This window comes from Nicrophorus vespilloides, unplaced genomic scaffold (assembly GCF_001412225.1).
Source record: "Nicrophorus vespilloides isolate i.1.1-1 unplaced genomic scaffold, Nicve_v1.0, whole genome shotgun sequence".
NCBI lineage: Eukaryota > Metazoa > Arthropoda > Insecta > Coleoptera > Silphidae > Nicrophorus > Nicrophorus vespilloides.
Genome location: NW_017100089.1, coordinates 667273 through 693274, shown reverse-complemented (window position 1 = coordinate 693274; position 26002 = coordinate 667273). Strand labels below are relative to the sequence as shown.

The 26002-nt window shown below is 36.1% G+C and overlaps 9 protein-coding genes across 11 annotated transcripts; 4 read left to right on the top strand and 5 right to left on the bottom strand.

The window, feature by feature from the left end:
* Positions 1–326: 326 nt before the first annotated feature.
* LOC108567516 (glutamate-rich WD repeat-containing protein 1) lies at positions 327–2362 on the top strand. Its single transcript, XM_017928027.1, has 5 exons — positions 327–766; positions 822–1060; positions 1244–1456; positions 1518–2018; positions 2084–2362. Exons 1-5 carry the CDS (start codon positions 565–567, stop codon positions 2219–2221), a joined length of 1293 nt encoding a protein of 430 aa, XP_017783516.1. The 5' UTR covers positions 327–564; the 3' UTR covers positions 2222–2362.
* Positions 2363–2411: 49 nt separating this feature from the next.
* On the bottom strand, positions 2412–5795 carry LOC108567517 (mismatch repair endonuclease PMS2). Its single transcript, XM_017928028.1, has 8 exons — positions 5548–5795; positions 5327–5486; positions 4751–5096; positions 3109–4695; positions 2949–3049; positions 2786–2883; positions 2572–2721; positions 2412–2502 (listed from the first exon to the last, which is right to left on the bottom strand). The coding sequence occupies exons 1-8, from the start codon at positions 5644–5646 to the stop codon at positions 2434–2436; spliced, it is 2610 nt and encodes an 869-aa protein (XP_017783517.1). The 5' UTR covers positions 5647–5795; the 3' UTR covers positions 2412–2433.
* A 153-nt stretch (positions 5796–5948) lies between these two features.
* On the top strand, positions 5949–10261 carry LOC108567540 (heparan-alpha-glucosaminide N-acetyltransferase-like). Its single transcript, XM_017928074.1, has 8 exons — positions 5949–6368; positions 6433–6533; positions 7590–7720; positions 8043–8248; positions 8307–8562; positions 8716–9001; positions 9069–9193; positions 9246–10261. Exons 1-8 carry the CDS (start codon positions 6127–6129, stop codon positions 9609–9611), a joined length of 1713 nt encoding a protein of 570 aa, XP_017783563.1. The 5' UTR covers positions 5949–6126; the 3' UTR covers positions 9612–10261.
* LOC108567541 (cyclin-dependent kinase 10) lies at positions 9880–12201 on the bottom strand. Of its 3 annotated transcripts, none has more exons than XM_017928075.1 (8): positions 12025–12201; positions 11837–11961; positions 11691–11763; positions 11452–11626; positions 11183–11403; positions 10892–11119; positions 10608–10826; positions 9880–10483 (listed from the first exon to the last, which is right to left on the bottom strand). In XM_017928075.1, the coding sequence occupies exons 1-8, from the start codon at positions 12041–12043 to the stop codon at positions 10320–10322; spliced, it is 1224 nt and encodes a 407-aa protein (XP_017783564.1). In that variant the 5' UTR covers positions 12044–12201; the 3' UTR covers positions 9880–10319. The 3 variants fall into 3 exon arrangements, with proteins under 3 accessions (XP_017783564.1, XP_017783565.1, XP_017783566.1); XM_017928076.1 differs by having other exon boundaries at positions 11183–11391; XM_017928077.1 differs by having other exon boundaries at positions 11183–11385.
* Positions 12202–13023: 822 nt separating this feature from the next.
* LOC108567522 (mediator of RNA polymerase II transcription subunit 29-like) lies at positions 13024–14037 on the bottom strand. Its single transcript, XM_017928033.1, has 5 exons — positions 13939–14037; positions 13582–13880; positions 13466–13527; positions 13325–13409; positions 13024–13267 (listed from the first exon to the last, which is right to left on the bottom strand). The coding sequence occupies exons 2-5, from the start codon at positions 13876–13878 to the stop codon at positions 13055–13057; spliced, it is 657 nt and encodes a 218-aa protein (XP_017783522.1). The 5' UTR covers positions 13879–13880; positions 13939–14037; the 3' UTR covers positions 13024–13054.
* Positions 14038–14644: 607 nt separating this feature from the next.
* LOC108567515 (V-type proton ATPase subunit E) lies at positions 14645–16183 on the top strand. Its single transcript, XM_017928026.1, has 4 exons — positions 14645–14810; positions 14947–15122; positions 15227–15395; positions 15503–16183. Exons 1-4 carry the CDS (start codon positions 14778–14780, stop codon positions 15803–15805), a joined length of 681 nt encoding a protein of 226 aa, XP_017783515.1. The 5' UTR covers positions 14645–14777; the 3' UTR covers positions 15806–16183.
* Positions 16184–16556: 373 nt separating this feature from the next.
* On the bottom strand, positions 16557–17819 carry LOC108567543 (28S ribosomal protein S35, mitochondrial). Its single transcript, XM_017928079.1, has 4 exons — positions 17633–17819; positions 16959–17578; positions 16731–16896; positions 16557–16673 (listed from the first exon to the last, which is right to left on the bottom strand). The coding sequence occupies exons 1-4, from the start codon at positions 17733–17735 to the stop codon at positions 16591–16593; spliced, it is 972 nt and encodes a 323-aa protein (XP_017783568.1). The 5' UTR covers positions 17736–17819; the 3' UTR covers positions 16557–16590.
* A 218-nt stretch (positions 17820–18037) lies between these two features.
* Positions 18038–19086, top strand: LOC108567544 (NEDD8-conjugating enzyme Ubc12). Its single transcript, XM_017928080.1, has 2 exons — positions 18038–18246; positions 18395–19086. Exons 1-2 carry the CDS (start codon positions 18141–18143, stop codon positions 18835–18837), a joined length of 549 nt encoding a protein of 182 aa, XP_017783569.1. The 5' UTR covers positions 18038–18140; the 3' UTR covers positions 18838–19086.
* Positions 19087–19526: 440 nt separating this feature from the next.
* LOC108567536 (importin-7) lies at positions 19527–25295 on the bottom strand. The gene is made up of 10 exons (XM_017928069.1): positions 25004–25295; positions 24113–24427; positions 23748–24049; positions 22426–23263; positions 22130–22363; positions 21805–22065; positions 21434–21742; positions 20953–21370; positions 20582–20881; positions 19527–20352 (listed from the first exon to the last, which is right to left on the bottom strand). The coding sequence occupies exons 1-10, from the start codon at positions 25085–25087 to the stop codon at positions 20285–20287; spliced, it is 3129 nt and encodes a 1042-aa protein (XP_017783558.1). The 5' UTR covers positions 25088–25295; the 3' UTR covers positions 19527–20284.
* Positions 25296–26002: the final 707 nt, after the last annotated feature.

Genomic DNA, 26002 nt, shown 5'->3' with positions numbered 1-26002 from the left:
AATTGAACTTGAATGAATTACGAATTGATGAATGAAAAGCTCACCCTTTCCAATTTCTGGAAGTACTCCCTGAGAAAAGAGATCGGATTGCTCGGTCTGTTCACGCATAATTGGACGATGCATTCCTTCAGGACCTGCTGGATGTTGTGGTTCTGGACGTAGGCTTCGCACTCCCTGAACGCCTGCTCTTCATCCATGTTACTAGCCATTACTCTGTATACAACCACCGGATTAACGCACAGCAGTCAACAAGGCACTCGCACTAAAGCTTCGATTCGACGGGCCGGCCGCAAAACGATTAAAAAACTTCAAAATACCTCCAAAATATTCAACAAATTGTGCAATAAACACGAAAATATTCTTCGCGTCAGTCTAAAAAAATACCAGCGTCTGACATTTGACGTTCTTTTTTTTATATTATTTACACAATGCTACCAACTAAGAGGACGGTGCTATTATTGCCCAGTGCCGCCAACAAAACCTTCTTGCACCGGTGTTGTCATTCCCGCATGTCCATTTGAAAATACACCGTCAGTTTGAGCACGTGTTTTGTTTGTTGTTAAAATGGAGACTGAAGTGAATGAAGATGTTGTCGAGATGATGGAAGAAGACGAGGAGACCAACGAGAATGGCGAGGTGTATCTGCCTGGACAAAAGTTGGAGGCTGATGAGAAGCTGGTTTGTGATACCTCAGCCTATGTGATGCTCCATCAGGCTTCCACCCAAGCACCCTGCTTAAGTTTCGATATAGTTAAGGATATGCTAGGTAACAAAACTTTAGTAATTAAAATACCTTTTTTTTAACAATGTACGGTTTTTAGGTGATAACAGGGAAGAGTATCCACTGACCTGTTACATAGCCGCTGGTACACAGGCAAACAAAACTCATGCTAACAGTATAATTATCATGAAGATGCACAACCTTCATAAAGTTGTGAATCATGAAAATGAAGAGAGTGATTCTGAGGATGATGATGAGGAGGACGATGATGAGGGTGAAAAGAATCCAAAAATGATAGCTGCTTTCATCAAGCATCCTGGCTGTGTAAATAGAATTAGGGTAAGTAATACATTCACTATTCATTCATTCACAGATGAAGTTTTAACAATATCGGAAATTATTTACAACTTTTTATATATTACAAATGATTTAATTAATTCTTATTTTTCATATTGTAATTATGTTTTAAAATGTACTGTTGCACTGGATATGAAAGTAATAAGAAATAATGTGTAATTTCAGACTGTGACTCTACCAAATGTAGCATTAGCAGCCACCTGGAGTGAGCTGGGAATTGTAAACGTTTGGAGTATAAATGAACAGTTGGAGGCGTGCGACTCGCCGCAATTATTGGAAACTTATAATAAGAAGCAAAACGCAATCAATCCGCTTTTCTCATACAGAGGACATAAATTGGAGGGATTCGCACTGGATTGGTGTCCGACTGCACCGGGTGTAAGTATATTCGCTAAAAACAGTAAATAATCTTAGACTTAATTATATTGATTTGTATTAGGTGTTAGCAACAGGTGATTGCAAACAGGATTTATACGTGTGGCAACCAAAAGAGGGCGGAACTTGGGAGGTGTGTAGAGAACCGCTTGTCGGTCACACGCAGTCCATAGAAGACATCCAATGGTCTCCCAATGAGGTAAACGTGATGGCCACGTGTTCTGTAGATCGTTCCATCCGCGTTTGGGACACTCGTGCGGCACCTTCCAAGGCTTGCATGATCACCTGCGAAAACAGTCACGAAGGTGATGTGAACGTAATCAATTGGAATCGCAACGAACCGTTCATACTGAGCGGCGGCGACGATGGTTGCTTGAAGATCTGGGATTTGCGGCAACTCCAACAGAATAGTCCGGTGGCAATATTCAAACACCACAAGGCTCCTGTAACCAGCGTCGAGTGGCATCCCACGGACTCGACTGTCTTCGCCTCATCCGGAGAGGACAACCAGATCGCTCAATGGGATTTGGGCGTTGAAAAAGACGGTGATCTGACCGACGTTGAGGTGAGTGCATTCAAATATAGGCGTATTATTTATTTTTTTATTAATATTTATATCTATATCATTAGGAAATACCTTCGCAATTGCTCTTCATCCATCAAGGACAAGAGAACATCAAGGAAATCCATTGGCACAAGCAATTGACTAGTGTTTTGATCAGCACGTCGCTCGATGGCTTCAACATTTTCAGAACGATAAGTGTGTAGCATTTTATTTATGAACAATCTTCAATTTTTATTGTAATTACACTTAAAGTTGTTGCTTTCATTGGCTACTTCTAGAACGTTTATAATAATTATATATAACACAATATTGATGTTAAAGTTAAAAAATATATTTTAAAAATAAACGACTTTATTAACCAAAAAAACAATACATAATAATAAATATGCCTATAAAACAAAAAGAGGTAGGGTAGTTATACCATTTTTGTTAATAGATCTATATTGACTAAATGTCGCATAGTTGGTCTACCGTGCGGACAATTCTAGAAAAAGAAAATCGCATTATTATTTTGCAATTCTAAATTTGAATTAAAAGAATGTTCCTTTCTTACCCAAGGTTGATCGATCGTGCCCATATGTTGTACAATTAATCGCATATCATATGTACTCAACACTTTTCCGAACATCACAGATTTGCGGCAAGCTCTAGATGCAAACATTTCGCGAATTCTCGTAGGCCTGCAATTCTTGCTGTATCCCTCCTAAAATAATTTATTATTAATAAACAATAATCCATTGTAATTCATATGAAATGAGTGAATTTACTTGTAACATGTAAAGCATTTCGTCGATGTCAGTAGGTCCAAAGATAACGGACTTACTTAGAGGAATCTTCGTTAATTTCACTTTCTTCGTTGCTTCGGCTGCAATAAATTGTTGCATTATAATATTTAAATAATTATAAAAACTGAAATATTTTATAACATACCTTGTTCATCTATAATGAAGCCGAAACCATTTTTACTAAATACATCCAGGTTATCCATTAGAATACTCTCATAGGCTGCCGTCAGTTCTAAATTCTTCGGACTGCAAGCATTTAATAAAATAAAAACTATTTTTTTTTACTAATGCTGATAAATACCTACCAAATAAGTCGCTGACTAGGTATGACGTAGTCTTTCTGGAGATTCTCAAAGTTGAACTTCTCGTCGGACGCATGTTGATCGATGATGAACAAATCTGATCCTAACTTGGTGATGATAAACGCATGATTAAATTGCCCGATGATAGTCATATTAGCGAACTGGTCTTTAGCAAGGTGCCTCTGTAGCTCGATGGCAGCTTTATCGTTGTACTGTGGCGCAATACCATAGTGGAACTTGATGTCCGGAAATTTACTCTTGTCTCCCTTCTTTTGATCGTTAAACAGAACATCCCTCAAGTAGTCGATCGTCAAGTTGACGTAGACAGTTTTGCGGTTCTGGTGATAAATGTTCCTCTGGGTGGTAGCGCGACCATCTGAAGGGATAACAGTTATTGCGGGAGTTACATGGACAGTATTGTCGCGAGGCATTTTATGGGATTCGTAGGTGGTGAAGAATTCGGCGATTGTAACGCTTAATTTCATTTCAGTATTGTCACGGGTACTCTTCGAAGCCTCGTCCTCTTCCTTTTCTTCGTCCATCGTGTTTACTAACATTGTTAGATTATCTGGTGGTTCTGGTGCGCAATCTTCTTCGTTCAACATGTTTACTAAATCTGCTAGTTTATCTCTAGGTTCCGAAACCGTAATTTCTTCAATAGTTGTCGTTTCGAATACATTTTTATTATTTTCAGATTCTTCTTCATGCAATTTGCTTACTAGCTTCACCATTTCATTTTTCGGTTCAGGTATCGCGTCTTCTACATACTCCAACCTGTTTACTAATTCCACTAGTTCATCTTCGATTTGTCGTGGTGCGCTTTTTCCAGCAGTCGACTTTCTTTCTAAATACTTTGGTTTATTTTTAGGTCCTGCCTCCGTATCCTCATCACTGTTTACTACATCGCTATCTTCTAATTCCACCTCGGAATTATTCATCTTGAAGCTCTCCAAATCCAGTTTACGCGAGCATCCTGGCTCGTCGAACTTTGGCTTCTTTTGAAAGAAATTAAAACTCTTGTCTGACATGGGCGAATTGCGTTTGCTGACTTTGCTCTCGTTCAAAGATTCCATTTTGTACATCGAAGGAAAGAGCTTGAAGCTTTCCAAGAGCGTCGACTTAACGGTGGCCAATAGTAGCTTCTCTTTCTCCAAGAAGAGCATCCTCTTGTCCGGAGTAACATTTACATCGACGCAGCTGCTCTTAAGTCTCACATTCAGATAAACGAATGGATACTGATGGACATTGAATTGTCGATATATGTCGTTGACAAGTTTCATGAGCTTTGGGATATCACAGGGTCGCGAGTTTACGAAATAAAACTGCCGATCGGACGCGCTGCGCCCGCTCCCGTGGATTACACTAGAAATAAAAAATTCAAAATGAAATGGAGACTCTTCCTTCGCTAGTCTAGTTAAACCGAATTCCTCTGCCACAGATTCGTCGGGCTGGATGAGCTCTACTTCGATCAGCGAAGAGATCTGCTTCGCACCGAATACACTAATTATGTTCTCTTTTACCGAAGATAAGCCGCGCGTATTAACTACGTTACATTGGTTGCCTTTCGATGTAATATTCGTGCACGAAATCCTAAACAAATTTCAGCAAGTTAGTAATACAGTCATCGATACTGGACGAAGCTCACTTGATTCCTGTGCTTACTAGGCAATAGGCATACAGCAAGTTGCACATCTTATTAAATTCCCTTTTGTGATTCTTCACGAACTCCTTGCGACGCACCGGAATTGGCGTGAACAGATTTGCCAGCGATACAGTGGTTCCTACTTGTCGAGCCACCGGTTCCTTTTTCACAATTTTACCGTTCTTATCGTATTTGATTTTAGTACCATGATCATCGGAGGAATGTCGCGTAGTTACCGTCAGCTCGGAAAGGGCGCAAAGGGAACTGAGCGCTTCTCCGCGAAATCCCAACGTGCTCACGAATTCCAAGTCGGTAAATTGTCGAATTTTTGATGTGTAACTTTTCAATGCTAAAAAACAATATAGAACAGATTAGCAAGTTATAAAACTTCCATTTATGAGTTAACAAATAGAAAGTGAAATAAAAACTAGTTGTCATTGCTTTTCTAAATTTGTTGAGAAGTTTTTGGATTTTCTGAATCAAATTTGAATTATCTCAATCAAAAATCTGTTTGTTACAATCTTTGATTGCTTATCACAAACATAATTATTCCAAATACTAGCAATTAATCAATCTTACTTAATGCTTCAAAATTGTCCTTATTCACACCACTGCCATTATCAATGACCTCAACCAAATCCATCCCATAGTTCTTCAATTTGATTTCAATATTGGTGGCCCCAGCATCAATGGAGTTCTCCAGCAGTTCTTTAACAGCAATTGACAAGCTCAAGATTACCTGTTAAACCATTTACAAACATATATTAGTTAAACTATAGCAAATTGCTCTTTAATATAACCTGTCCAGAGCAGATCCTGTGCACAGTTTGCGAGGAAATCGCCTGTATCTTTCCTTCCTGAACGTCCTCCATCTCCTTAACATCTTCCTCACAACTCATGACACTCTACAATAAAACATTTAAAAACCCGAAAATCTGGAGGTTACAAAAAAGAGCGGTTTCAAATATTCTTATTTGATTTGATTTGCAATATTTCACATATTGGCATTCCTGCTCTGCGCCAATTTTTCACGATTCGCATTACGATAAAATTAACAAAGTAAAATAATACATTATGATTTGCAGATAGATATTCAATGCAGTTAGTACGTAAATTATCGAAATGTATTAACTAGGAAGAACACATTTCTACTGTAATAAAATATAAATTTTGTCTTCTGAAATTGGTAACACTGAAATGAATCATTGTTATTGAAATTCTCCAGAAAATTAAACGTCAAAGTAACATTTACAAAGTGAACATTGTAATTGATAAGAAGTTATTGTTCGTTGATAGTCTAAAGTGCTCTATTTTACTAGTAATGCTCTGGTAGGTGGAAATCTGACCTCTTTGGAAATTATCTGGTGAAGCAGACGAAGATGTATCCGAACTTGATAAAGTGCCAGTCTCCGGACCCGAAATTTATTTACGATGAAGCCTGCTTGGATTTTCACAACAACTTCAAAGATGAAGTGCAAATTTATGGGCAGAACGTGGAATGCCACAAATGCGATTACCAATTTTTGTTTAAACTCCCAGCACAGAATAATGCATCACTCTTGGTCAACACCAAATATAATATGCGGATGCAATACATTCACAATGGTTCCACCCTTTGCGAGTAAGTTTATTTCTTATTGCTTTATTCCTATGGTGATTCTACATAATTTGGTTTATGTTATTAGGATGACCCATGAGTTTTTGGAGCACTACAGATACATGTGGAACATCTCTGATAAATGCACCCCATTAACAATTGTAAAGGATGCTGATAGTGCCTACATTCGTAAGTAAATTATTTGTAACTACTTATCTATTGATTTTCAATATGTCTATGAAATATCTGTACTTACAAACTATATAGGTTGTAAGTAGGGTAGATGTCAGATATTCTATTGTCATAACTGTATTGTTTTTTTTTTCTACAAATGGCTGTTCATAAATCTAAATATGTTATTTTTGCTTTAAAATTTACATTTTTCCAGCTTATTAATTTATATATTGTTGAAGTTTATCTTTGTAATCATTTTACACAAGATCTTATTATTTTTCTATTTGATTTATCAGTAAAGCATATATAATCTGCAAAACTAGGAGACATTGTTGTGATATGTAGTTGAATTACATATGTTATAAAATTGAAAACAATGAATTCAAGTATTTACTTTTACTGAATATTTGATCTAATTGCAATAAACCTTGAGCATGAAGCGTTCAATCCAAATACAGAAATAACAAATTAAGTGCAAAAAAGAGTAATTTACTTCAGAGGATCTAATTCATTTGACATTTACTTGATCTTCACACAAAAAAACAACATTTCAAAAAATACATTACCTCAATAATTAAATTATGCTGTGCAACGAAATTTTTCCACGATTTTATATTTATATACATATTATAAACAAGAGATATGATAATGTAAATAACAAATAAATTAATTAACTGGACAATTTATTGCAACAGTTAAAAATATTTACTGCAGAATTGAAATTATTCCGCGATGAAAGAATTGAATGGACGTGTATATATAACTCATTCAACGGCCAATCTTATCTCGTTGTAGTAAACTATATGGACTTGTATATAAATAGCGCTCGTGTACAATTGATATGAAGGAAAGAACATTTTAACAAATTTTATTGTATAAAGTATTTTTAACACGTGTGCTTTCTGTTTAGCGTTCTTAATTTGTATTTAATTAGCCAAAAATATTTTATTTATTTTAAACATAAAATGTGAAATGTCTCTATAATATTAGCAATAATTTGTATATTTGCTTAAAGTAATTGTAAAAATTCATTAGAGATTTGTTATATTGGTTTATATTTATTTTTTTTAGCAATACTAAGCGCATTCATAATCTTGTTTTGCTTTGGAACTTTCTGGTACATGATAAAATGCATTTACAAATGCACCAGAGACAACGTTTTTTGGAGAAGGATTATGATGAACTCTACTGAAATGGAAAATGTAAGTACTTTTAAACTCATATGAAATTTAATTTGAGAAAATTGTTTAGTTTCTATTTTATTCTTTCTTACTAATTCTCGCTATCAATCGTATGACTAACTATTTACGGATCATGTGTAAAGAAATCTTATCATTATTGGTCATTCATATGTAACATTGACTGTAAATACCAATATATATTCCTAAAATAACATTTATACATAATCTTAATTGTAAATAACATATGTTTCGCATTTATAACTCATATTTTTTATATTCGCAACAGTTCAATTATATAAAGATAATCATGGGTTTTTATAAATGATTTTCATTTAATTTGTAGGATTTGGGAAGTACCACGGATACGGTGTTGGTGATTGAGCGTCCACCGCACATCAAGAAGCAGTCCCAACGAATGAAATCCATCGATGTCTTTCGCGGCATATGCATTATCATAATGATATTTTGCAATTACGGCGGTGGACAATACTGGTTCTTCAAGCATTCCATCTGGAATGGATTAACTATTGCTGATTTGGTATTCCCATGGTAATAGATATTCGATTTGTCAGTGCTTCTTGAGATTTTACTTGAACAATAATCGCAGGTTCGTTTGGCTGATGGGACTGTCCATGGAGTTCTCCATGAACAAGAAGTTGAGAAGGGCAGTACCGAGGAGACAAATAGCCATGCATTGTGTCAAAAGATCGTTGATTCTCATTGCAATCGGCATCATCTTAAGCACCAACAAGGATCCACATTTGGAGACGTTCAGATTTTTGGGCATATTGCAGCGTCTGGGACTGAGCTACATGATCGTCGGATTGATAGAAACTTGCTTCTCCAAAAGGTCTCCATCAAACGTAAGTTTAAATATTGCACAAAGGAAATATACAATTTTAATTAACTTATGAAGTTCTGCAATTATATATTATGCGATAATTGATAAGTTACATAGCAGTAACCTGTTTCACTCGAATTGCAAATTGATAAATATTTGTAAATTTGAATTTCAGTACCGACAATGTCGTTTCGTCCCGGAAGTGCTGACGGCAATACCACAATGGATGATCATGATCAGCTTGGTCGTTATTCACACATGCATCACTTTCTTGATGACCTTTCCAGGTTGTGCCGCTGGATATTTGGGACCCGGTGGTCTGGACGATGGTGGTAAATACGAGAATTGCACTGGAGGTGCAGCCGGCTTCATCGACAGGACAATCTTGCGCAAGCACGTCTTCAACAGCTCACAAAATTTGGATATCTACGATTATCCCATTTTCAAAATGGATCCGGAAGGTAGACACATTTTCAATTTCTACATCATACTTGTGCGTATCCATTATTAATATAAACATGGTTGCAGGTGTATTGGGTACGTTAACTGCAGCTTTCATGGCATTCTTGGGAGTGCACGCCGGTCGTATTTTCAAATCTGAGAGTTCGATTCAAACGAAGGTCACCAAGCTGATGGTCTACGGAATAGTATTTGTAAGTATAAGACGAAAATAAACACGTTCCGCGTTAACTGAACTTGGTGCAGGCAATTGTGGGAGGAGCTCTGTGCGGTTTCTCCAAGGAGGGCGGACCGATACCGATCAACAAGAAGCTTTGGTCCTTGTCAATGGTCTTTGCGCTGAGCGGAGCTGCGTATGTTATAATAGCGATCCTTCACGTGCTTGTCGATGTGACCAGGAAGTGGGGCGGAAGACCTATATTCTACCCAGGGATGAACCCGCTGGTCCTATACATATTGCATTATCTGTTCAAAGATACTTTGCCCTTCGGCTGGAAGATTCGCGATTCGCAGACCCATTCCGCCTACCTGAGCATGAATTTGTGGGGAACGGCACTCTGGGTCTGCTTCTCCGTGTACCTATATAAGAAAAACATCATAATTTCGCTTTAAATATTTGATAACGCTAAAGGTAGGTGTGTATTTAGGCGGCTAATCGCGCGATGAGATGAATATCCTAAATAACGAAGGAAAAAAAATAATGGAATGTGATATATATAAGATGAGAGTGTTTATTTTGTAATTTCTTACCAAAATGTGCGTATAAATTTATTTTACTCCTTGCGTTATCTATTTACAATTATATAATTATTGTTTGATATAGTATCTATTGGATGTTCTTTAATACATTTGTATACATTTTAATGAAATATGATATTACTTGTGAATGATTTAACAATGCAATTTTGATTTCCCGTTGACTGAAATTACTTTTAATTCGAATATTTACGAGTGTATAATGTTATATTATCTATATCAAATAATAAAATAAAATCCAACTTGCTGATTGTTAATAGTTGGCCGCTTTGTATTAAAATAGTACTATAATAGAGTACATAAATAAGGAAACAAATAATATTCTAAACACACAAAAAAAAACATCCATAATTATAATCGAGGAATGGCGAAGAATCTTTGGTTTATACAATACCAACAATTTGTATAAACTGTATCTAGATAAGAAAGCAGCAATTATATATGTATAGTCTTAAAGTGCATAGTATGCATCTGTTTACTAGAAAATAATAAACGTATAAATAATGTTTTTTTTTTTTCTTTTATAAACCACACTCTCATTGAAACCTGATGCTTTTACAAATACTATTCGACGCGTCTCTTCTTAACTAAGGAACCCAGCAAATCTGAGATCGCCGGCAAATTGTTGGTCTGATCGCCTGCACCGGTGTTGACTTCGCTTTTGTCATTCTTTCCGCTCTTGATGTTCCTGTGTTGTGGGAACGTTGGCATCAGCTTCGGATCACAAGCTGCAACAATTGGTTTAATTAATAATTTATTTAAACTGCATAACTCAAAATAATACTAAAACTAAAGAGCTTCTTAAATGAAAGCTTTAATGAAAAATAGGAAGTTATGACGTATGCTACTTACGTTGTGGTGCTTCCTTGAAGTAACTGCTCTGAAGACACTCCTCAGCGGTGGCGCGTTTTCTAGGATCGTACATGAACAAGAAATTTAACAATCTCAAGCCAGCACCGGATAGCCAAGGGAACTTTTGTTTCAAGTTGTTGTACGGCTGTTGTTTCAACGTATAATTCTGTAGCGCCGGCAAATTACTGAAACCAGGCCAAATGGTATCGGATGGCGTTCCTAAAAGAAAACACACAATATATCAGCGAAAATAGCAAATAGTCATTGCAATCAATTCCACATACCTAACAGATCAACAATAAGTTCCAATTGTTGAATCTCAGTTCTGCCAGGTAACAGTGGTTTGTGTCCAAGAAGTTCACCAAGTATACAGCCGGCAGCCCACATGTCTACGCTCGTCGTCTGAGTTGGGGCTTGCAACAGTAGTTCAGGGGCACGGTACCACAGTGTAACGACGTGCGGAGTCATCGGTCGCAAAGGAACGCCGAACCATCGGGCCAACCCGAAATCAGCTAAAAATTAAAACAATTATAATTCCATCCAAACTCTCGTCGTTCACAAAAACATTAACAAACCAATTTTAACACAGCCCTTATCGGTCATCAGCAGATTAGAGACTTTCAGATCCCTATGAACAATGAAGTTGTGATGCAAGTATCGCAGACCTCTCAGCACTTGCAGCATAATGCATTTAACCTGTGACTCAGTGAATGGTGTTTGCATGTTGTCCAGCAATGAAGCTAGATCCTGCTCACAGTATTCCATAGCCAAAAAGATACTGGAACTCAAATCATTTCTATGAAAGTTGTTTATTAAATATAAATTAAGGAAACAATTATCTCACCTCTCCAGGCTTTTTCCAACAACAACTTCCTTCAACTGCACAATGTTCTCATGCCTGCAGGTTAGCAGAATCTGGATTTCCCTCAGGCTGCTGATTGTCACACCATCCCTTTCCAAGTCCATTCTCACTTTCTTCAGGGCCACAATTTTATCTGACACAGTGTCTTTGGCTCGGTCTACACAAACACAATCAAGAATTCAGCTTGTATACATTTTTAAGTGATTAAGAGACAAACTTACAGACAATTCCATACGTTCCTTCACCAATTCTATTGAGCTTTTCAAATTCTGAAACGAATCTACATCTTCCCAACTAAAACAAAAGAAATGGTAATTGTGAATTAGTTTTTGTAATATGCAAAAAAAAATAATGAATTGATACTTACAACATCTGAGTCAGGGATGGACATGGTTTTTCCAGTTTTGAACGATGTGAGAACGCCTTTCTTGGTGATTGGAGCCGAGGGCTCCATACCATTCTCATTTTGTGGCCCTATCTTTGGTAGCGGTGCTACGAAATATATGTTTGGTTAGGTTAAGTAAAAATCACACGTAAATACCAATTGCAACTTACATTTGTGCAGTATATCCATTACTGCGTACACTCTGGCTGTGATTTGCAATAAATATAATATATCTTAACCAGTAGATCTTTGTGAATGTTTGCACTACGTTCACAGAACAAGCTAATCAAATGAAAATATATACGATCAACTTCATTGTCAACAAAAACATCCCTTAGGCAACCAAAGAAACTGTAGAAAATAGTTCTATCGTTTTGGCGCTGATAAATTTTAACTTTCGAAATTTTACCTTCTTTATTTCAACTGCTCAATTTTTTGAGGAGCGATGAGACACGAAATGTATCACCCTTTTGAACAGTGAGGCATTATTATAATATTATAGAAAATATCCAGGAATGAGGAATTACTCTGAATGAATTTTGATAATCCATACCATCCAATGTTGATTCAGTTATCTAAAAATTAGTTGGGTTTAGAAATTTAGGACTTTCTGTCCCCTCAAAGAGTTAAAACAAAATTAGTGGGCAATGTTACTAGATTGAAACATTTGAGCAACAAAAACAATTACTTAAAAAATATTTATTATTGTCCTATTTTATAACAAGAATTGTACAAAGAATATGTATATTTTAAACGAAATTCTATAAATTTCAATCAATTTCTTGTAGCTTTAAAATGTTTGTTTATACACTGAAATTTCCTAAAAGAAAAATCGTTCCACAATTAAATTAAATAGAAATTCAATATTGTCCTACTTTGTAATCATTCTGCTTGTTCGCCTCCTCCTCCACCACCACCTCCACCTTCTTCATAATGTTCATAAATGTAATCAAACAACAGGAAAAGATACCACAAGGTGAACATGCATGGTGGATTCTGGAAACATTCCAAATTCATGATTACTTTCTAGATTTCTTCTTGTACAGGAATTTAAGCACTGGAAATTTTGATTGATGATATTTATCAACTGATAGACAATATAGGTCAAAGCTTACTTTGATTCCAATCACTTAAACGAAGGAATTGAACAGAAACAGAAAGAAACGAAATTGAAATGTGTCTTAAAATTTAATAGAAATATCAATCGGATGGCGATATGTTCTGAGCGGCTGCAATCAAGGTGTCATGGATCTCTTTGGTATAAGAAACCTGGGCGTTCACCGAGGCCAAATACTGAGGGTACGTCAATGCGTTATCCGGGATGCCAGTGTTGTCCAGACGGGTTGGAATTACCGGCAGATGATGATATCTGTTGCTGCTCTCCGCTTGTCCAATTGCTTTTATTGAAGTTTTCTGAAGATAAAACACAGTTTACTATCAAGAATTAAACGTTATTAACATTTTACTTACCACATGCAATTCAATTAAGTCACAAAGGGAATAAAACTCTTCCAAATTCCTATCAAACCTTGGTATGTTTTCATCAACTCCTTTTCTGTAAAATAAGAGTCTTCAATACAATTCACAATTTAATTATACTCATACACTTACTGTGAACCAACATCAACTTGACCATTCTGATTCAGCATCTGAGCTGCAGCTTTTATAGTACTCTAAAAATTAAAGCAATTTAAGATATGTTTGCAAAAGTATGATTAGACTCTTACAGATAGAGATTCTCTCAAAGGCAGGATGAGTGTTTTAACTTTGGTAATGTTATCCAAAGCAATTTGTAAATTATGATGCTGATGGTGCAGCTGCAGATTTGGCTGTTGTCCTTGTTGTTGCTGCTGCTGCTGTTGTTGTTGCTGCTGTTGCTGTTGTTGTTGCTGCTGTTGTTGTTGGTGCTGTTGAAGTTGTTGCTGCTGTTGTTGTTGTTGACTCTGCTGTAGGAGTTGTTGTTGATGCTGTTGCTGCACAGGGGTCAGCTGGGGAGGCATCCCCATTCCCGTAACATTCATCATTTCTTAACAACAAAAGTTATTATTTATTGAATAACAATTAAATACAAAAAAAAAACTTACTACTTTATATAATGATGTGTGATCGACGATAAATATATCTTGACTGAACTTATTACAAACAATTACAAATATCTGTTGTTGACTGACAACTACGTTTGACGTTTGACAGAACAATATGATACAAATTGATAACACTCATATATTTGTTTGTTATATGTGCTATAAGTTATTATATTTATAAAATAATTATTATATTAATTATAATTAAATTAAATTAAATTATATAATTATAATTATAAAATAATTTTTAAGTCAACTAAATCTATGTAATTATTGTAATTTAATAGAAATTATGGTTTCAGATGATAAAATGTTGCTGATTTGATTATTTTTATTACCTGCGGTAACCAGGTTGCCAATTCGTGCACTTACATTATTTAATTTAAATTTTGTTTAAATGCGAAATTCTATTAGTTATATAAATTAATTATTGCTTTGAATAAGTGTTATTTCTATTATTAATATTTTGAAAACATACATCTTTGAAATTCATAGAATATTGTGTATAAGTTCGAGGTGGTTGTAATTTTAAGCGTGTTGGATTATTAGGCAATCCTATATTATTTGTTTTAATTCTTTGTGTTTTAATAATATAATATTATTAAGTGAAATCTTGATGTTGCTTATAAATAAATTCTTGTTAAAACCGAGTTTATTGAGATGTGGCAACGTGGTAGCGAGCCCCACCAAATCCAGGGAATCATATGATCAATTGTCGTTCCTTCAGAATCACAAGATTTTCTGTCCTACATTCATTCGACGTTTCCTAGGCGTTGTCGAGTAGAAAATCTCAATTTTAGTTTTCATCTGCTGTCCGTGCATTTCGCCCAACTGCAGCCATGGCTTTAAGCGACTCCGATGTTCAGAAACAGGTAAAACCTATCAGAATCCCATTTACTATTTTTACTACAAGCACTTACAACATATTTACCTGTTTCTTTCTGACCCAATCATGTTTTATCTTGTACACCTATTAACTCTATGTGTATGCATTGATGTTTATAACAGATCAAGCACATGATGGCTTTCATTGAGCAAGAGGCCAATGAAAAAGCTGAGGAAATTGATGCCAAAGCTGAGGAGGAGTTCAACATTGAAAAGGGACGTTTGGTCCAGCAACAGAGGTTGAAGATCATGGAATACTATGAGAAGAGGGAGAAGCAAGTGGAGCTTCAAAAGAAAATGTATGTTCTTAAAAATTTCTAATAAGAATATGTATATTGTTAGGGGGATGCATTCAAGTTTTTCTTTACATTGAAAACTAAACAAAATTGTCTTTATGATGCAGTCAATCCTCCAACATGTTGAACCAAGCCCGTTTGAAGGTGCTCAAGGTACGTGAGGATCATGTTCGCAATGTCCTTGATGAGGCCCGCAAGCGTCTTGGCCAGGTCACCAGCAACCATTCCAAGTACCAAGAAATCATCAAGACTTTGATCCTCCAAGGCCTCTACCAAGTATGTATCAAATTAACACACAGCTGCAAACACAAAGCGTGTCATGTGACTTGGTATAATTACTGGTGTTTATGTAACTGATGCTTTGACCAATTGCGTTATGACAGCTCTTCGAGACCAACGTGCTCGTCAGGTGCAGGGCTCAGGACAAGGACTTGGTTGAAGGTTGTTTTGATGATGTCGCGAGTCTGTACAAGACCGCCGTCGGCAAGGAAGTCAACCTGAAGATCGACACCGAGAATCCGCTCGGCGCCAACACCACCGGAGGCATCGAATTGCTCGCACAGCGTGGAAAGATCAAGATCGACAACACTTTGGAAGCCCGTCTGGAACTGATCGCCCAGCAGCTGGTGCCCGAAATCCGTACCGCCCTCTTCGGACGTAACGTCAACCGCAAATTCACCGATTAAAGTATTTAATATTTAAATCTTTAACACAGACAGTTCAATAATTATAATTATGCAGACATCATAATTCTCTCCTGTGTATATTGTATTTGTAAATATCAGTTTTGTTGTTGTTGAAAAAAAAAATATGATGATGAAAGTAATAACTGTTGTACATGCTATGTACTAATTTAATTCCAATTCCATTATTCTTAGTCGTTTAGGATTTGCCTAGTTTTTAAGTGAACGTTACAAAAAAAAAACAAACACGTACTAGATACACTTTTGGTTAGTAGCAATCAAATTCACTGTATTTTCGTTTAGGTGGCGGTGAAATTCACCGCCCCCACAGAAACGAATGCTATCCATATTGTATGTAAAATAAATATATTTAAAACCAGACCACAGCTTACTTATTTTATTATCCCTATAATTAGTATGCATTAAATATGTGTCGAAATATAAATAATTTGGTTAAAATCCATTAGAATTCCACTTTGAAACTTTATTAGAAATGCAAACATAAGTTTTATTATATAAGAGTTTTATTTGAACGTCGCAATAATGACATATGAATAATATTTTTGACAACATTCCCGCCTTTTCCTAATACTCTAAACAATTTTTGCAAAATCTTATCAGAATGCTTTAATTATTTATTTAGAGAAGATTCTAAAATTTGTGAAACGCAGACTATTAAAAAAATATTTACTTAAATTAGCAAATAATTACCATTATAATGGATATTTGAGGACTTAATGAATATTATTGAATATGTACTCTACTTTCAGTTTTATTGCTTAAATATATCAAAGAACATTCGTTTTTGCAGGTAATCCTAATAATATTCTCACTGAATCCCCATAATTTGCAAGTGTGTAATCACTTTCACCTGAAAAAAAAGTTTAATAATTTACTATTATTATAAATTTGATAAAAATATATTAACCTTCATTCATGAAATTAATAACTGCATTTGCATACTGTTTGCTCTCAGCAATATCTTCACTATTCTTTCCAAAGAGTTTCTCCACAGATTTCTTGGATTCATTATTTTCCCAGATGTACTTCTCCATGTCTGCTTCAGTTTTCAACTCCTCCCAGGCTTCAACATTCTAAAAGGAATCAAATAAGAATTAGTATTTAATGATTTAAGATATCTTCATTAACAGCTTACCCAGGATTCATGGTACAAGGCAGTGACTAAATACATGGCATAATCATAATTCTGTTTCTGTGTGGGGCATCTATCAGTCACAATTGTAACATATCCAGTTTCACTGTTGTATCTGTCTCCAACGAGTCTCAAATATTTGTCCCTGGATTTCTCATCGAATTTCAAGTCATTCAGCTTGAATTTAATTGTAACTATTCTAGCCATTGGATCCCTAATTGAAGGTGAAGAATGACAATAGTTGGAAGAAATCACTTCAAAAGGGAAATGCTTCTCACATAGCTCATCATTGGACAGAGCTTTTGGCCAAGGTGTGCAGAACTTCTTCAGAGCTGCACATTGTCTTTCAATAACTGGTGGTGTGAGATGAAGGAAATTGGGGATCTTCATAAGCTCAGCATTGGCATACTTGTCTGGTGGTGATCCCTTGCTGACATATCCTTGGCGCAGAGGCAAGGGTACAGTGGCTGGATGGAATGTGCGTGGTCCAGGCCACACATTTCCCCAATTCTGATCGACAGGCATCTCATTGCTTCTGGGTGGTAACACCTCAGGCTTTTGGTACTTCTTCTTGGTGAATGCTTGAGCCTTTGATGTCTTCAAATACAACACACGAAATTCACCTGCAAATCACCTGTTTATTACAAGTGGAACGATGGAATTTATGTTATGATTACCGATATCTTCTTCGATATTCGGTTTATTCGAATAGTAAGCAGCCGCCCGCTTCGGCAATTGTTTAACAACATTTTTATCTAAGATTCTTGTTATTACGGACATCTTTCCTAATAATTATTAATACATTATCTAATTGGAGGTTAGGTCGTGGAGTTGACAATTCCGATGTGAAGTTGCCTTCAAATCGATTCAAATTTCGTCCAACTTGTAGCTTTATTTTATACATTTGTTATTGATCAGGATTTGGGAATAGGGTTGTAGGTACAGTGTATATAGGTTTAGGTATTTAGATGGGGTTGAAACATCCAAGATTGTGATGTATTAGGATCGGTGTGAAGTTCGATGCGTGTTGACAGATGACAGCGACGTTTGGTCAACACATTAGAAATTCGTAAAATTTATGTCGCATTAAGTAAAGAGAGAAAGCGGCTATTTTTTAACAATTCTAAGAGCATAGACAAAGCAAAGGAAAAATACGTAGTAGCAGATAGATTTCCTAATCTAAATATGATAAAGTTATTCTCGTTGAAGCAACAGAAGAAGGATGGTGAATCATCGCCAAGACCTGGTAATCAGAAAAAGCCATCAGCTGCACAATTGAGAATAACTAAAGGTAATTGAGATCAAAACAACTTATCTCCTTTTTTAGCAAAATCAATTCGTCCCATCGCGAATTCGTCGATTCCAGCAGGTCACGAATCGACAGTATGCGTCGCTTCCATCGAATTACAATTAATTTATTCCGTTTTCTATGTCTTCAGATATAAACGAATTAAATCTACCGAAAACATGTTCCACCGAATTCCCCGATCCGGACGACTTGCTCACATTCAAACTGATCATATGTCCAGACGAAGGCTTCTACCGGACCGGACGATTCGTGTTCAGTTTCAAAGTGGGTCCCAACTACCCACACGAGCCACCTAAAGTCAAATGTGAAACACAAGTGTACCATCCAAACATAGATCAGCAAGGCAATGTATGCCTGAACATCCTCCGTGAAGACTGGAAACCAGTGCTCACCATCAACAGCATTGTGTATGGCCTTCAGTATCTGTTCCTGGAGCCCAACGCTGAGGATCCATTGAACAAGGAAGCAGCTGAAGTTCTGACGAACAACCGACGTCTGTTCGAGCAAAATGTGCAGAAGGCCATGCGAGGTGGTCAAGTGGGAGGGTTGTACTTTGAAAGATGTCTTAAGTGATTTTTACTGCTGTGTTATGGACTAAATTTTCAAGTACAATGTAAGCGAAAACTCTGCTAAACTATTAAATGATAATTATAATAATAATAAAACTTTCCTCATTCGGTTCTTATGATTCAGATTCAAAAAAAAAAATAGCAGGGGGCGGGGAGAGCTTAAGAGTTATATCTAGAGTGTACATCCCCTGGATTCCAAAAATTAGCCTCAAATGTTTTTTAAGTAAACAAAAGTAATGTAATAATTTCGTTTAATTTATATATGAATCTATACTATAAATATATATAACTGTTAGTTGAGGTAGAGGTTTTTTTTTGGAATACCCAAATAAATATTTATTTAAAATAAATTTACTTTTGCAATTATTTTCTTTGTTCAATTTTTTTTAAATTTTATTTTCACCCACCCCTGATGAATATAACACAAGAAAAGCAAAATGTGAGAAAATTGTTAACAATTTTTTTTTCTCTTGTATAAATCAAAAATATAGTAATAATAAAAATTGTTACACTATTTTTTTTTTCTTAATAAAATATATTGATATAATAAATGAATCTTTAATATAATTGTGTTTTTCTTTCTTCTACTCACCTTAATTCACTTTATTGAAAATTAGATTTTGTTTTCTTAATTTTAATTGAATCTTTTTTTTATTGTTGTAAATGATCAAATGAAATAATGAAGAAAGAAAGAAATGCAATAATAATTTATTTATGCAAAATAAAATTTTAAGAGAGAAATTAACTATGTATAAAAATAGGTAATAATAATAACAGAACAATTACAAATAATCTCACATAAGTGCTCTCTACTCATTACTCCTGTAATAATTATATATATATATTAAAAAAAAAATGAAATAATAAAGATACAAAGTCGATCAACGCTGCCATTTATTTATTATGTATTGTTTTTCGTTGAAGTGTCGAGAAAGGGATAGCATGTCTTTTAGTCTCTCTTTAAAACGAAAGAAGTGAACAAAAAAAGAATGAGAGTTCGAAATGAAACGGAAAATAAAATAAAGGCACTTACTAAATCCTTTTTTTTTCTTGTTTCTTTTGAATTGATCGTCATATTATTAATATACCAACAATTAATATTAACTCGTCCGTCCTCATGGGAACCACGTTCTATATATTCTTTATAAATATATATAATAAAGTAGATTAAATCTGTACAATAAGAAAATTAGCACGAGCAACTGTTTAACAGTCAATTTGTTTTTTTTTTCTCAGACACTAAACAATTCTGTAATAGAGTTAAGCCGTTTTTATATGTATGTATACAAACACGTATGCTTTGTGTATGTATATATACGAGTTTAAAAAAAAAACAAAAGACGTTAAGACACGAAACTAATGAAGATAATAAAGGGGGGGGGATATATGAAGACAATTCAATCAAGAAATGAACAAAACAATATTTGCGTCGGATCTCACGGAATTTGCTTTCACGAGCCCAGCGAAGCGTTACCAAAATTAAACGTACTCGGAACTGCTTGTTGAGTGAACGAATAACCTGTAACAAATAGAAAAAAATAATAATGAATAAACAGTACAATCTCTCTTTTTTTTCTACACATTCTCACGTAGTACGCATCGATTCACGAAAATGCTGCATCATCAACTTCATTAAAAATAGATTATCTTATATATATATAGAGTTTATGATTCATCATATCAAAAATATAAGAAAATCTTATTATGAATAAGTATCAATGTGTATAATATAAATTGTGGTATTTTACCTCCTTGCTGTTCAATTTTTTTGCTTTCGCGTGCCGCGCGCCTTTGATCTGCCAAAACAGCAATCTCCATGAGAGATTTCCTTTCGACGTCGGTCAAGTTCCTCGTCAAAGCGCTGTACCACTCGGCCTCGGTACTCTCCAATCTGGTCATGACCTCCTTGAATGTGATGTACTCGTCTACGTCGCAGTTCTCCTCGTCAATGGGCGTTGTGTATGCCTCCAAAACCATCTCTTCGTTGGCATCGTAATCGGAATCATCGTCAGAGTCATCGTCGACGATAGTCGAATTGATTTCAAAGCCTAAAGAACAAAATTTTAAATTAAAAAAAAATATTCATACGAGAGGTTAGAGGAGAAAGGTGCAGTAGTACCTTGAATGGCGCCAGAGTTTATGGTTCTGCGGGACAATGACTCCAAATACTCTTGGCCTTGTTCATCGATGTCGTCTTCGTCGGAACTCAAGGCCTCCTCGAGATCACCTTCGTCGGAATCACTCTCCTCCTCCTCGACCTGCTCTTGGGCGCGAGAAGCATAGGCTCGTTTCAATCCTTCGAAGAGTAAAACAAGGGCGGGCATAACTTTCGGAGCGAGCTCCTGCAATACCGCTGGTTTGGTGGGCAAGCTGATCAGAGTGCAAATGCCCAGCACGCACAGTTTACGGTCGTGGATTCCCAAGAAGCAATCCGTATCGTGTATCCATTGCTTGATGAAATGCGAGGTAAAATTAGGTAATTTTTCTAAGATGGAGAAGAGCAATTGCGGGCTGTAATAGAGAGCTGCAATCAGAACCTAGAACAAAATACATTTTAATGTAAAATCCTATCAACGCTGCGCTGTCTCTCGTCTAATTACTTGTAAGCACATAGTTCTGAGTTCGCTGGTTTTAACTTCTCGCAATAATCTAGATGCGGCTAGTTCAACTAAAAGCGGAGCGGCTCCATCGATTCTACCTCTGCATTGCAGCAAGACAACTTCTAATAGTTTAGCAGCATGGCACTCAGGGTCTTCACCGGATTCCCGATTCAAGACCTCCTTGCACATGTTGTAAATAGCCAGAAGACGTTGTTCGTTCGCCAAAAAACCATTTGTGTCAACTGTAATGTAATTGTGAAGCGCGGGCATCATATCCGTGAAGTGTTCAAGACCATTTTTAATAAATACCTGTAAATTAATATGGATTTAATACAATACATCATCGAAAATAAAATTACTATAAATATTACTTGATATAATAATTCAAATATTTTCCACATATCTTCGGATACATGCTTGCTGGTGCAATCATATACCAAGGATAAAGCTTCCTCGTAAAATTCTTGCACTTCGTGCTGAAACACGTGTCCAACCACTTGCAATATGGTAGGTTCCAATAAACGCATAACTTCCGGTTGTTCTTCCATAACAGTCAACAAAGTTTCAATGGTGTTCAATAATCCCATAGCGGTTATTGCCTTCTCGTCAGATCCTTCATCGGTATCCAAAACCTATCATAATAAAAACATGATGTAGAAACTGGTTATAATTAATGTATAGCTGTTTCTATCTTACTTGGCTGAAGGTTGTCGCCAAATGTTGACAAATATCAACAGCAATTGGTGCCAATTGCTGTGTGTAAATGCAGACGAGTTTCTGCATAACACCTGTAACATCTTCATTCTCAGTTTCACGAATGATCGTCAATAATTCCAGCGCAATTCGCTTCACCTCCGGCTCGATGTACTTGTGAGCCCTTTCCTGGTAATTAATCATACTCTGGAGAGCGATAGCGGCCTCTACCTTCACCTGTAAATATTTACAGAGCATTAATAAACTGGAAATGTTTACGAAATCACTTCACTTCATACCGGCAATTCCTTGTCTTGCAATAAAGATGCAACAGTGAGCCTAGCGGCTTCCACGAGAATCTCTTCCTGCTTGAACGGAGCGTCAGCAAAATAATGCAAAACCCAACAAGCTCTTGCTCTCATGTGACCACGGCAGCTGACGAATTCAGGGAATACGTATTTGAGGAAGAACTGATCGAGCTGATCCCTGTACATCTTTTTCCTGAGCAATACATCAGCCAACGATCCAACCATGTGCAAAGCGCCGTCCTTCTTCGACGGCTCAACGGTAGGATCGTTTAGGATGGTGGTTATGAAGCCCATTGTCTTCTGCAGCATTTCCTTACGTTTCTTACAAGCAGAATGTAAGAGGGTCTGTGCTGCGGTCACCGGCGAGACGAAGTCTTCGAAGACATCGAATTTGACGCGAATGTATTCATGCGGATCGACGGTCCAAAGCTCCTCGTCTTCAGCTGAATAGGACATGAGCGGGAACAGGACGTCTTGGATGACAGCACCCATGTGTGGTTTCATGAGCTTCCATGTGTGAGCATGAGATACAGCCTGGTTGACGTAGTGGAGCGTCTGCTGGAGAACGCGTGGTGGCTGCCAATTGCCACCCCTGTATGCATCGAGAAGTCGCAAAAGGACTTCCAAAATGCCAGTTGAGAAAGTCTGGAGATACCACTCAGCGAAATCGTTGTATTCCTTATTAACATTGCCCGGTGATCCGTAACGTTCGAACATACGATGCAAAATATGCAATGACCATTTCTTGCATTTCCACCATGATAAATCTGGACGATCGTCCTCGTCTGGTTGCATAGCGGCGGGAGGTACTGGTCTATCTGCCACTTGTCTAAAACGAATGAAGGTCAACCAATTAAATTTTAATGATTAATTATTTTTTTTGTTTAAACATGAGCAGCATCTTTTGTGTAAATTGTTTCTATATTAGAAATAGAAAAACTAATTTTACAAAATTTTTATTACTTTCCGTATCCCGTTAAACTTGATTGTAATTGCTATTTTGTATAGTCTACTGAAATTTAATAAAAATAATATTTGGCAAAATTGATACTTGCGCATTTAAATCCATTATAGTTTTGAATTTTAACAAAATATAAATAAAATAAATATTCGATTCGTAATAATTTTAAAAATATCTATATAATTAAAGGAAAAAGCAAGATTTAACTTTGTATCAGATCGTTTCAAAAAAATGCTTACATTTGCCGAAGTGTAAATAAACTGAAAGTCCTAATTTTAGAAGAATGAACAAAGTGTACAAAGTACAGCCAGGTTATATATATATAACGCTGTAGCATTTGTTACATATTTACCTGCAAATTTCCATCCATTGTGCAAATGCCTCCTTGCTAATCAAATCCAAAGGCAATGTGTATTGTGTGAGAGCAAAGTATACTTTCAATGACTCCTTTTGCAGAAGAACAGCCTGCTCAGAAGGATCAGGTAAAAGACGTATTACCAACTGGTACAATAGTGGCAACAAAAGGTTCATTGCCTCATGCAGGGGGCCCCTTTCCTCAGATTTTTTGTATTCAAAATTTTTAACTAACTGGTACAAGGCCAGAATAGCGCCATGCCATCCACTGGTTTCAGGGCTAGACAGATATATGCTAATCTAAAAATAGTTCAAGTGCTGTTACATTTTTTTTTTCTTTTCTATACTCTGCTCAAATTATACCTTATCAACAATTTGAGTCCAGCGGCCTGGAAAATCATGCTTGATAATAATGTTAATGCAGGTGCAGAGCTGTAAACGAATAAGTTCAGGAGCATGTACAACTGCATCAACAATAGCATCCCTGATCAGTGCCCTGTCTTGCTCATGCAAGGCAAATGGGATAGGAGCACCGGGTTGGTCAGGTTCCTTCTCAGCCCAATTCTGGGAAACCAGATTCTTGAGGTAAATGGCTCCCGCCTGCCTGATAGGCATGTCACATTCATTGGCCATAACAACCTGCAGCAATGCTGGCGCAAATCCAATGATCTTGTGGATCTGAAAATATTTGTAAAACACACATAAAAGATAATCATATCCTGTATGTACGATGGAATGCACATTTTTATCAGCCAATTAAGGTTTGCAGGTTAAGTGTTAATAATAATACATGAGTTTGGTGATAAAGACTGAGTGATATGGATAACATTGCAGACAGCTGTTACATGTTGGGAGAAAGAGAACATAATTTGACCCCAACTGCAAGTGAGCGTGTGTATTTTTACACACACAACGTCTGCAAAGCATGACAATGTGCTTAATTTGTTGGTTAAATGATCACATTTCAGGCTATCTGAGTCATACGAATTTAAAGCGCGATGGCAATTTCATCCGATTTCCGGGCATGTCTCGCGTGATACATTCACGCAGCATCACCATCGACAATTGTTGTACAAGTAAAACATGCTCTTATTACGGTGAAAAAAGAAAAAATAACTAGAAGAAAGGAACGAGAAGAAGGCGGAAAAACGTGTATACGACCGAGGCCGGGACCAACGCGTGCATATGTGAATATGGTCATGGCACGTGTGGTTGATTGGTTGGATTGGATTGTATGGTTGATGTTTCAAATACCTGGCCAAGTTGTTCCTCTGCCTGTTGCCTTTGGCTTGGGTCAATGGTCGCCCTAAGCAGATCAATTAATTTTCTCGTTTCCATTTTCTGAACGTGTCCGTGCGGCCTCCCTTGATACTTGCAAACGGTACTGGAAATTTGTTGCTGGTCCAGAGAGAAAGATCAAAAAGTTTCAAAAAAAAATTGAACTTATTTTGCTCTGAACTTGAGCCCGCACACTGGCGCACTATAACCACACTACACAACGCGCGAGGTTCACGCACGCATCTGTCAAAAACGTTCAGTCGCCGCCGCTTTCGGTTTTGACAGACGCCCGGAAACGAAAACAAAAATTTCACAAAAAAAAAACAACAAATTTCCGTTACCTGCGTCGCCGCCAACTCAATAATTACAAACAACAATTATTCATTCTTCCAAAATGATTTTTTTTATTATATTCTTCAACTTAAGCTGGACTTTGCTCCAATTTACACATTTACCTTACTCTGCAACTTCACATCGTACATTTAAATTTAATGCAATTTACATCGATTCATGAAATCCATTAATTTTATGCCACTATCCTTTACAATATTTTATTCTTATAATTTATTACAACAACATTTTGTTATAAATTTGTTGATCCAATAAATATTATTGATATTATTATTAATATATTAGACTTTTTTGTATAAAATGTATACAAATAAGTCTAAATCATATTTGCAAAAAAATGATTATAACTTAAGTAATAGAAATTCATCATGTAATGTATATCATACATGAATAAAGGAGATTTCTCCTTTGCTTAAATAAAAATCTTTTTCTGCATATAGTGACGTTCACCATTGTTGATATAACATGTTAAAACATCTTATCTTATCTATGATGTTTTCTTACGGTCATTTAGTAAATAAAAATTAGATTAATCAAAAGTTATAAATATAGTTTTATATAAACATTATCTCATTTACAATTCATCTAGTATGAATTACATAAACTTTCTTTTATTTTGCAACA

Bases quoted from the DNA above. Each gene is read 5' to 3' on its own strand.
- LOC108567516 (XM_017928027.1), top strand. From the start codon at position 565: ATGGAGACTGAAGTGAATGAAGATGTTGTCGAGATGATGGAAGAAGAC. The intron at 767-821 runs GTAACAAAACTT...TACGGTTTTTAG, and splicing joins TATAGTTAAGGATATGCTAG to GTGATAACAGGGAAGAGTAT. The intron at 2,019-2,083 runs GTGAGTGCATTC...CTATATCATTAG, and splicing joins GTGATCTGACCGACGTTGAG to GAAATACCTTCGCAATTGCT.
- LOC108567517 (XM_017928028.1), bottom strand. From the start codon at position 5,646: ATGAGTTGTGAGGAAGATGTTAAGGAGATGGAGGACGTTCAGGAAGGA. The intron at 5,487-5,547 runs GTTATATTAAAG...ATGGTTTAACAG, and splicing joins ACAGGATCTGCTCTGGACAG to GTAATCTTGAGCTTGTCAAT. The intron at 2,884-2,948 runs GTATGTTATAAA...AATTTATTGCAG, and splicing joins CTTCATTATAGATGAACAAG to CCGAAGCAACGAAGAAAGTG.
- LOC108567540 (XM_017928074.1), top strand. From the start codon at position 6,127: ATGTATCCGAACTTGATAAAGTGCCAGTCTCCGGACCCGAAATTTATT. The intron at 7,721-8,042 runs GTAAGTACTTTT...TTTAATTTGTAG, and splicing joins ACTCTACTGAAATGGAAAAT to GATTTGGGAAGTACCACGGA. The intron at 9,002-9,068 runs GTAGACACATTT...ACATGGTTGCAG, and splicing joins TTTCAAAATGGATCCGGAAG to GTGTATTGGGTACGTTAACT.
- LOC108567541 (XM_017928075.1), bottom strand. The intron at 11,764-11,836 runs GTAAGTATCAAT...CTTTTGTTTTAG, and splicing joins CCATCCCTGACTCAGATGTT to TTGGGAAGATGTAGATTCGT. The intron at 10,484-10,607 runs GTAAGTAGCATA...CAATTGTTGCAG, and splicing joins CTTCAAGGAAGCACCACAAC to CTTGTGATCCGAAGCTGATG.
- LOC108567522 (XM_017928033.1), bottom strand. From the start codon at position 13,878: ATGATGAATGTTACGGGAATGGGGATGCCTCCCCAGCTGACCCCTGTG. The intron at 13,528-13,581 runs GTAAGAGTCTAA...TTTAATTTTTAG, and splicing joins CTTTGAGAGAATCTCTATCT to AGTACTATAAAAGCTGCAGC. The intron at 13,410-13,465 runs GTAAGTGTATGA...CTTATTTTACAG, and splicing joins CAAGTTGATGTTGGTTCACA to AAAAGGAGTTGATGAAAACA.
- LOC108567515 (XM_017928026.1), top strand. From the start codon at position 14,778: ATGGCTTTAAGCGACTCCGATGTTCAGAAACAG. The intron at 14,811-14,946 runs GTAAAACCTATC...TGTTTATAACAG, and splicing joins ACTCCGATGTTCAGAAACAG to ATCAAGCACATGATGGCTTT. The intron at 15,396-15,502 runs GTATGTATCAAA...GCGTTATGACAG, and splicing joins TCCTCCAAGGCCTCTACCAA to CTCTTCGAGACCAACGTGCT.
- LOC108567543 (XM_017928079.1), bottom strand. From the start codon at position 17,735: ATGTCCGTAATAACAAGAATCTTAGATAAAAATGTTGTTAAACAATTG. The intron at 16,897-16,958 runs GTAAGCTGTTAA...GATTCCTTTTAG, and splicing joins CCTTGTACCATGAATCCTGG to AATGTTGAAGCCTGGGAGGA. The intron at 16,674-16,730 runs GTTAATATATTT...CTTTTTTTTCAG, and splicing joins TATTAATTTCATGAATGAAG to GTGAAAGTGATTACACACTT.
- LOC108567544 (XM_017928080.1), top strand. From the start codon at position 18,141: ATGATAAAGTTATTCTCGTTGAAGCAACAGAAGAAGGATGGTGAATCA. The intron at 18,247-18,394 runs GTAATTGAGATC...CTATGTCTTCAG, and splicing joins ACAATTGAGAATAACTAAAG to ATATAAACGAATTAAATCTA.
- LOC108567536 (XM_017928069.1), bottom strand. From the start codon at position 25,087: ATGGAAACGAGAAAATTAATTGATCTGCTTAGGGCGACCATTGACCCA. The intron at 24,050-24,112 runs GTATAATTTGAG...AACTATTTTTAG, and splicing joins GGACTCAAATTGTTGATAAG to ATTAGCATATATCTGTCTAG. The intron at 20,882-20,952 runs GTACTACTGCAC...TTTGTTCTTTAG, and splicing joins AAACTCTGGCGCCATTCAAG to GCTTTGAAATCAATTCGACT.